The 10,178-nt window shown below is 42.0% G+C and overlaps 1 protein-coding gene across 4 annotated transcripts in view; it reads right to left on the reverse strand.

The window, feature by feature from the left end:
• KNL1 (kinetochore scaffold 1) overlaps positions 1–10,178 on the reverse strand; it is a 60,671-nt gene that overhangs the window by 22,044 nt on the left and 28,449 nt on the right. For all 4 annotated transcript variants that reach the window (XM_090033436.1, XM_090033433.1, XM_090033434.1 and 1 more), the window contains exons 11-13: positions 5,567–5,711; positions 1,472–1,539; positions 1,228–1,326 (exon numbers count right to left, since the gene is read on the reverse strand). In XM_090033436.1, coding sequence (XP_089889562.1) covers positions 1,228–1,326; positions 1,472–1,539; positions 5,567–5,711 — 312 coding nt within the window. The remainder of the gene's footprint in view (positions 1–1,227; positions 1,327–1,471; positions 1,540–5,566; positions 5,712–10,178) is intronic.

Genomic DNA, 10,178 nt, shown 5'->3' on the forward strand with positions numbered 1-10,178 from the left:
AAACTGGGATACTCATCAAGATCAGTATTGTAAAACCAACTATATGAAAATTATACTAGAACTATTTTGTTTAAAAGAAAGAACACTTGCAAAGCAGAACGAAGCCAGGCAAAAATTCTGAACTTTGAATGCTCTTGAAGATTTCCATTTTTTAAATATTTATGATGCTCACCCCGAGGCCTAAGGCAGAAGGTGTAAGACAGGCTTGTGGTTATTTATTCAATACAAAAATGTTTACTTCTATTTTTCCTGTACCTGTACACAGCCAAATAGACTCTTTCCACAGTGCAACAGCAGTCTAGGTGTCATTTAAAAAAACAAACAAACAAACAAAAAAAAAAACTGTCTTTTTGCCTCCGTTTTATTTTCAGCTTCAAGTGGAAACATTAGAATGAATGTGCCTTGAATTCAAGTGCAATAATGCTGTGCAGATGAGGATTTTATTTTCTCTAGCAGCTGAAAAATAGGACTTTCCTTAGCTTTACTGGCAGGGAATAAAACTAAAATGGAGATGAAAGTTGTTTTAAAAATATCTAAGAGAGTACACGCATGAAACATTCCAGATCTCCAATGGAAAAAAAAAATGGATGTATTATGGTCTCCGTACTTTATTATAAAAGTTTCATCCAGCAGTACAAAAATATTCTTCAGGCTCCTGTGAGGAAGAAAGTGCTAGAATAGCTACAGCCTTATTAAACTTTTCCATCTCTGTTGCCATCATGCTGTTATATTGTAATGTGGAGAACTCAAAATTACTGCTTCATTAATAGCCCGAATCTCAATCTTACGTTACATTCTCAGAGTGGGACTAGGCTAGGCAGAGTGCAAGTGTTAGTGACAAGATGACTGCAGGAGTATTATGAAAATTTCTATTTCAAGAACTATTTTGTCTCAGTAGATATTTATACATTTTAATAAAGTACATTTTTAATAAAGTACGTGATACAAAAAAAATGAAACTGTGTACAGTAATTCCTAGGGAGTTTGTTTCTCAGAATTGAAAAAACCCCCCTAAAAACAACAGGACCCCATCCAGATTTAATTACACCTGTATTGACATGTGGGGGAAAATAAAGAAGAGAATGGTTTGTTTGTGGTTTTGATGAGACAAAGTAGTCCTTGCAGCTCTACTTGTTTAACCTGCAGTCTACTTCAGTGAAAATCAAGACAAAAGAATACATTTTAAATGGCAATGGGGAACATGTGTTTGAAAATTTAGCTACTCACATTTGCTGGAAGATGGCTCTGCCGGGGCTTCTGAATCACAATATGGACCTGAAGAAGTGTAAAGAACTCCCCTACTGTGATAAGCCCATCCTGAAATTTCTGCAATGTGAATAGAGTGTGCATAACAATAATTAAATTATGATCATTAACACCAGTGCATGCAAAAAGGTTCATTTAAAGGGGACAGAGCCAATACATTTCATCTTAGGAAAATGAAATTAAAGCCTCTCAGCTGCTTACTTACCTCCAATAAATTCTGTTCGCAAATACTATCCGTGAGAAGCTGAGACTCCATCTGACTGTTTGGCTGCACTAGAGAGAAAGACGGAGATTTTTTTTTTTTTTTTTTAAATAAAGCAAAGTAAGAGAGGGCATATAATGGGTCATTTAGCCTAGCACCTCAGCATGGCCTATCCACACTGATTTCTCCCCTGCATCCTCTCTTCCCTTATAGCTTCCAGCATTTAGAGACCTAGAAAGTCCTAATTTAGAGACCACACCTCTAAATGCCATGTTTAATACTGGCTGATGGATTGGCCTAACCTCCACTAAGTTGTCCAAACGTTTTATGAATCTGGTTAAATTATATGTCACTACATCATCTTGGGTCAATAAGATCTACAAATTAATTATATGCTACATGGGAATGTATTTTCTTTAGTTTGTTTTAAGGCTGCTTCTTAATACTTTCATTGCATGTTCCCCAATTCAGGTACTGTGACAGATAGTAAACAGTAAATCTTCTACGTACTTTCTCCATGCCAAATCATGATTTTATAGACCTCCAGTGTCATTCCTCAGTCTTTTTTTCTTTAAGATAAGAAGTCTTAACTTCGTAGTCTCTCCACGGCCCTGGTCATCCTAGTTGCCTTTCTCTGTATCTTTTCTACCTCTTTTAAAAGTGGTGGTGATGGAAAGGAAAGGGTGTTGGAAAGGGAGAGAGGAAGAAGTCTAGGAATTGCAAACAGCACTCAGGGCATGAGAGACATGACTTTAGGTCCACACTAATTCACTAGCAACTTTAATGCAGAGTTTGATCTTCATTAGAACAACAATCTAAGATTTCATACTTAACTCCGAGCCAAAGACTATTTTGGGAAAGTTAGAGGGTAACTGAATAGTTCCTTAATAATCAACTCAATTTTGTTTGTAAAGTTGATGTCTGTCTAGCATATACTTTACAGGGGTGAGAAATGACAAATGATCAGAATTAAGTTGTTCTGAATCTTAATTACAACTTTCTAACAAGATGTCAATACTGAAGAGCCAATTTTCACTATATAGTATTCTATTACTCTCAGTTGTGCCATCTCAATTTAGCTATGGCACCCAAGCCTATTAAAAATAAAGAGGAGCAGATGAATAATAATAATAATAATAATAATAAAAAAAAAAAAACTTAGGCTGTACAGATGACATTCAGAAGAGAACTTGGATTCCCTAAATTACAAGATGGTGTTCTGTAGAATTGTGGAAAGAAATGGCTCTATTTGGTGAAGAACAACCACCCCATCTAGAGACACTGGCTTGCCAATTTAAGAAAAGAGGACTTTATATTGGATCTCTAGGGGGCCGGTAGCAAAAGTCCACAGGTAATTTTTTGTTTGTTTTAAAGTAACCTAAGCATAGGACTGGAATATGGAGAAAATGGAAAACTGCAATTTCAGAGATAAGAGTAAGAATCATAGAAATTAAGGGCTGAAAGCGACCTTGAAAGATCATTGAGTCCAACCCCCTTGCTCTGGACAGGAATGCTGCTGAGATCAAATGATCCCAACAAGGTGTCTATCTAGTTTCCTCCTGAAGACTTCCAAGGTTGGGGATTGTACCACCTCCTTGGGAAGTCTATTCCAGATTCTGGCAACCCTTACTGTAAAGTTTTTCCTTACATCCAACCTGAAACCATCCTCTAACAGTTCATGGCCATTGCTGCTTCTCCTCCCCGGGGCGTCCTAGTGAACAGTTTGTCTCCCAGCTCCCGATATTCATCCCTTATGTACTTACATATGGCCACCAAGTCCCCCTCTCAGCCTTCTCTTCCCCAGGCTGAACAGGCTCAAATCCCTTAGTCTTTCCTCATAAGGTTTGTCCTCCAGGTCCTTAATTATTCTTGTGACCCTTCTCTGAACTCTTTCAAGATTCTCCAGATTCTCCAAAGCAACTGTTTCTTACCAGCAAGTTCCCCATTCCAGGTGTTCAGATGACACTCCTTTTAACAGCAGTGACCACTTAGGAGAAACGCAGCATCTGGATAGCAACATGTTCCTACTAACAAGCATTGGCATATAGCCAATATATTGATACAGAAGTGTACAGTTTACTCAAAATGGGCAGACTGAGAAACAAGGAGGAGCTGTTTCATGTATGAACAATATAGACATTTGCCTGGAAGTTCATAAGAGGCAAGAGTGGGTTTGCAGAATGACCCTTGATGAAGGATAAAGGGGAAGAACACAATCTCGGTTAAAGTGGTTAAGGAATGATAGACTGCAAAAAGGAGGAGTAAATAAATTAAAAGTAACTGGCTTAAAAAAAAGTTCAACAAACTTATGGAAATTGGTTCACAGGGTTCATTGCATAGACAAATCTCAAGAACGAATGAGTACAGGAGTTCTGACAGTTACTTTAGAGCTATATTAAAAACACAGTAACAAACTGCCCAACACAGAGGAAAGACAGGAAGCAAGGGATAGGGAGAAAGGAATTAAGGGAGAAATTATGACTGCATCAGGAATTCTTAATTACCTAAAAATCAAAAGGTATCATTACAAAGACTGGAAACAAGGGCACATGACCAAGGACAAAAAAGAAAAAAGAACAGCACCAGTCTGTGGGGACAAAAGCAGAAAAACTAAGCGATTTGGACAATGGGGTGAAAAGCAACCTGTTTAAATTTGCTGATGATAATAAAATTTGGGGTGAGGTAAACACGCTAGTAGGGAGGGAAAGACTGCAGCAAGACCTGGATAGGTTACAGGGGTGGGCTAACAAAAACAGGGTGCGTTTCAATACTGACAGGTACAGAGTACTGCACTTGGGCAGTAGTAACCAGCAGCACACTTATAAGCTGGGAATCTCCCTTCTTAAGAGCATGGAGGCAGAAAGGGATCTTGGAGTCATTATTGACTCCAAGATGACCATGGGCCGACAATGTGAGGTCACAGTTGGCAGAGCTAACCGGACTTGTCGTGCATCCACAGGTGCATCTCTAGCAGGGACAAGGAGGTGATCCTCCCCGGCTATGCAACACCGGTCAGGCCACAGCTGGAGTACTGTGTCCAGTTCTGTACACCCCACTTCAGGAGGAATGTGGACAACATTGAGAGGGTCCAGAGGAGGGCCACCCGCATGATCCCGGGACAACAGGGCAGACCCTACAATGAGAGACTGTGGGATCTGAATCTATTCAGCCTTCACAAGAGAAGGCTGAGGGGGGACCTGGTGACTGTCTGTAAACTCACTAGGGGGACCAGAAGGGTTTGAGAGAGACCTTGTTTCCCCTAGCGACCCCTGGCATAACAAGGAATAATGGCCACAAGTTGTTGGAGAGGAGGTTTAGATTAGACATCCGTAAGAACTACTTCACAGTTACAGCAGCTAGGATCTGGAACCAACTTCCAAGGGAAGTGGTGCTGACTCCTAACTTGGGGGTTCTTTAAGAAGAGGCTTGATGCCTACCTTGCTGGAGTCATTTGAGCCCAGTTTTTCTCCTGCCCAGGCAGGGGGTCGGACTTGAAGATCTACAAGGTCACTTCCGACCCTACTTCTATGATAAGGCACAAATGAATCACAAGTAGCAAAGCATACATAAGGCAACAAAAATGTTTCTATAAATATATTAGAATTAAGAGAAAAATAATGGAAAAATCTACATCTGCTACATCTAAGCAGGAGACAAGGAGAACAAAAATTGAATGATGCACATAAGACGGTGTCTTTTTTGCTTTAGTCTCTACAAAAAGTATTAACTGCGATTAAATACCTAACAAAAAACATCCTAACAAGGAGATACGAATACAGAAAAAACAAATTAAGAAGATTTGGATAAAACAGACAAAGCAAGCCAGCATGACAAGACAAAATTAATCCTAGAGTACTTAAGTAACTATCCAAAGTAATCTTTGAACCATTAAACAAACCTTTCTTTGAGAACTCATGGAGGAAAAGGGAGGAACCCAAGGGACCAGAGAAAGGCTAATAATACTTATCTGGAAAAAGGAAGACCATAGGAATTATGGATGTGCAACAGTCTCTAGAGGAAATAAGTGTTGCTAAATAATGCTGCTGGTTGATTAGAACCAAAATAAATTTTAGGTGATTATTGTCAAAAAGGCCTTACTACTACTAAAGTCTGCATCAGCCTTAATGGAATCCAAAGAACTGCTGCTGCTGGAGTGGGTCCTGTCTGGGCTTTTAGTTGACAGATTTGGAGGCTCTTCGCATTCAGGAGTTTCTGCTTGAGTATGAGATGTGTTACAGGTAGGCTGAAATTAAACAATATTGAAAAGCAGATATTAAGAGAACTGCATTCAGTTGTTTATAAATAATACTTCATTTACTGGACTTCTGTACAACTGCCATATTATGGCTTTCAATTGCAAATCATTTTTAGTTTCTGCACATTTATATGTACTAAACAAACACGGCACTCCAGTGTACAGTGAATGGGGCTCACTTAACGAGCAGATATACAGTATTTTCTTTTCTCCTCGTTGTTCAGAATATTACAGATAAGGAAAACACAATTCAGTCACCAGTGAAAAGTCTAGGATCACATCAAAATTATTTGGCACTGGCAGGTACAGAGCCCAGGTCACCAGGCCAGAATTTAACTGCCTTAAGACATGAGCCCTTCCTTTATTTTCCTGCAACCTTCTACCTCTTACCTATGGATTTTAATTTATTTAGCAACTGAAGCAGGGGGCCCCCAAAGTCAACAACCTCTTTCACCAAACAATTCACTAATTCTCAAAGCAGGGCCATCTTATATACCAAATAAGGTAGACTAACACTAGCATATGATCATGCATTTAAAGAGCACAGCATATGCTATTAAAGTGCATAGCTTTGGGGGGGGGGGAAGACTACTCAATTACATGAGTGTTCACTTATCCAAACCATTGTATGCAATGCACAGTAGCTTTCTGTATCAACAGAAGCTTTCATCACTCCAGTATTAGCTATTGTCAAACTGACCAGCTCCCCTCATTTCAATTAGTTCCAGGGCTCCTACTGGAAGTCTTTAAAACAACAGGACCTAGTTAAGTTCACAGTTGTTAAGCGTCTTGAAATGAAGCAAGATAGCAGCTGCAAAACCAACAAGCTCCAATCATTTTGAAGGTTTTTAATAGCAGGCCCAAAAGTGACTAACTCCTTTCAGTTTCAAGGCTTTTACTCACAACCTTTCACTCCTGCTACTAAAGTTTACAGGAAAGTTGAAACATGTTAATTAGGGTTGCGGGAAATGGCTATTTCTCATTTTGATTTCAGATTTGGCCGTTTTGGCACACAGTGATTCATTTTGGTATTTTGGATCACTGCTCTGCTTCGATTTGACTGAACATGTTGTGTAGTTTTGATGCTGTTTGGGAGATTTGGATTGGCCAAGGAAAGGCAGGCACAGCTGGGCGGCTGCAGGGTCTCCCGTGGTTCTTCTGGCTGTGTCTGCCTCTCCCCGGGCTGGGGGAGCCATGGGAGAAGCTCCCATGGCTGCCCTGCAAGGCTGGCTCCAGCCTAGTCCCAGCACTTTAAAAAAAGCCCTGCACACCGGCTGCAGGGGCAGCAACGGGGCCTCTGGGCACTTGTGGCAGAGCCCTCCCATGTAGTACAGGACAGTGGGGATCATGGCGGCTGCCCCATGGTGGAAGTGTAGCATGGCTTGGCAGGGCACTGCAAACTGTCTGGGAGCCCAGCTGTGCTCAGCCCGAGGTCCCTGCTCCCAGGCAGTGCAAGGTGCCCTACTGAGGTGCTCTGGACCCGCGCCATGGGGCAAGCAAAGAGGGCAATCCCCATTGCTCCCCCCAGTGCCCTGTGCTATGGGGGAGGCTATGCCATGAGTGCCCAGAGGCTCTAATTGCCGCTCCTGCAACTGGTGAATGCAGGGCTTTTTTTCCCCCCCTTAAGTGCTAGGACACCAGGGCCAGGCAGGGAGGGGTGATCGGGGAGCAGGGGATGTGTGGGGGTAGCGGGAAAGCTATCCCAGGAGGCCCCATAGCCCCTGCTACAGCTGGTGAGTGCATTTAATTTTTTTAAACATGGGCTGTGCTGAGAAGACTCAGGTGCTGCCAGTGGCCACAGATGGCTGCGGCAGCATGCTGACATTCCACATGCAGATTTGGGGTCCTGCACCCCCTGAGAGGGCTGCAGGGCTGTGCCAGACTCCTCTTGTGGGGGGTCAGGCACCTGGATCTGTGCATGGGATGACAGCAGGCTGCCATCCCTCCCTCAGAGCACTGGGATTGGAGGGGAACTCAGGGACAGCTCACAGACGCCAGCCAGCAACAGATACCAATATCAGAGCAGTCCTTCTGCCCTCTTCCCCCTCCCTCCTCTTAGTTTGTTTCCCTGCAAGCCTGGCTCTGAAACATTTTGGATGGTTTTGTTTCATTTTGTAGATGTTTCAGAGCCTTCTGTTTCATTTTGGATTTGGTGTTTCAGGTGCTGAAATGGGCTGAAACACCTCTAAAATGAAACAGTTGCTGAAATTTCACACAGCCCTAGTGTTTATATGCATAGCAGTTTCTGCACTTAACTTGATCTGCAAAAAAGTAATGTTTGTAACAAGGGATAACAAATTGAGACTTGCACTGGATTATGCAGTTAAACAAAATTGTGTGTTTACTCACCGTGCATAAAACTGGAGTATCCTGTGTATCAAAATGCACGTGCCATAGCAGAACCAAATTGAAGTTGTATAGACTACCTTAGTTTTGTGAATTTTATATTTCTGAGAGCATAATTTTACAATCAATATTCTTTAAATGGATGGCTGAGTATACATATAAATGCTCAGGTTTAAAAAAAAAAAAACTATTAAAACTACACATTTTACCTTTTTGCATTGTACTTAACATTCACCTGAGTTTCCAGTTGGACTGCTTGCTTAGCTAGCCCCAATCCATTCCTACCCAATTCCAAGTCTAAATGTCCTTGGCTCAATCAATCAGGCTCAGTCTTCCCCGTCTCCTTGCTTGGCCAGTTCCAGTCCACCCCACCCTAATTTACAATCTGAGTTTTCTTCCCCTCTGCCAAGTCTCTCTAGTCCAAATCTCCAGGCTCTTTGTCCCATGCCCCAAATATTCTTTATATTCTCCACTTTTGAATAATGCTGCTTTTCTGTCAGTAATTTCCTGTACTGTGGGGGAGAAGAGACAGGTGCTTTACTTCTTGTTCAGGTACCTAAAGCCAACACAGTGCAGAACTGCAACTATAGGCAAGTCTTGCTCAACCCCAGGGATCTTAAAAGAAGTTGTTGTTTAAACTCTACCAAGTTTCTACTAAGCACGTAGATACAGATTTTCTTTATAGGTTCTTAACAATTTGGACAGATAATCAGACATGGTAAAGTGAGCACTACATAAAAGTCACTCTCTGCCAGACTACAAGCCACTGCAACCAAAGGATTGGAGTGCTAGTTTCTCAAAGAACAGGTTACCAAAGTCTCTTATTATGGGTTAAAATGTACTTTTTAAATTAGCCTAATTTTCAGAAGTGACTGAAGTTTTTCAGCCAAATTTTTTTCTATACATCAGCCCAACGAATACAATTACAGAAAAATTCAACCAGGGTGGTTAAATATTGGCAATTGTGAGAAAAATCAGAACATGGTAAGTGGCTGCACCCCATGCCCAGCCTCCTCTGTGCCCCAGCCAGAGCAGGCAGACCATACCACAGAACAAAGTCCTTGACTATTGTTCAGGTCCCCAAAACAGGTAAGAAGTTCCCCCCTTCGCAACTTCACCTCCCAGTTCAGAGGAACATACTCCCCTTCCATTCCCTACCTGCTGCTCTAGCTGGGCCGTACTGGGGCTGGGCTCAGCTTGGAACAGCAGGAGGCAGGTGAGTTCTCCCTTGCTTTGCCTGCTCCCAGGCTGGCATGGAACATGTGGGTGGGGGGAGGAGAGGGGCAAATGGAATGGACCAGGCAAGAAGGGGGAACCCACTCACTGCAACCACTGCCCCAGGCTGAACCCAGACTTCGCACAACCTGGCTGGAGTGAGAGAGGAGCTTCCTTTAACCTTGGAAAACTGGGAACCCAGCACCAGTGGCAGCCAGGGGTGGTGGGGGATAATGGGAGAGGAGGAGATTTACATCTGAGCACAGAGGGGAAGGGAGGGGGGATGGAATTCTTACTTTCTTTAGGGAATCAAAGTCCTTTTTTGCCATACAGTTGACTGATCCATCTCTGGATCCACCCCTATCAGTTGAAATTCAATACATTCATCTATAAATCCGACTGAAATTCATTTGCCTGTCCACATAAGGTTTTGCAACTATAACATTTCCCATGCTGATGGGATTTACAATAGATAATAGCCAGAATAATTCTATTACACTCTCACTAGGAAGAACAGAAAAGCAGTCTTTTAAACGCATCATGAATCTAGTAACTAACAAGACCCTTCTTCACTTTACTAATATCCAAGTGTTATTAAATATGGGTCTATACAGGATACCAAACAAAGCAGCATGATTCTGCCAAACAGTTCAATGGACCATAAACATTTATCAAAGGAAGAATGAACTTTAAACTATTGAGTCAGTGAGTTAAAAAATGAGCAAACATCAGTTCCCCCTATACAAGTTTCTTTTGATTTATATTGTACATGCATTCCTGGAGAATGGCGCATAAATTGAATTCGCATAAAGCGAACCCACTTTACAATGTAATAAATAGGGATAGGTTCCCATGGTGGTGAGGGAGGGAGGGAGGCAGGCTGGGACTAGGAAA

The sequence above is a fragment of the Crocodylus siamensis genome, chromosome 2 (genome assembly GCF_052110815.1).
Source record: "Crocodylus siamensis isolate JL-2025a chromosome 2, ASM5211081v1, whole genome shotgun sequence".
In the NCBI taxonomy this organism is placed as follows: Eukaryota; Metazoa; Chordata; order Crocodylia; family Crocodylidae; genus Crocodylus; species Crocodylus siamensis.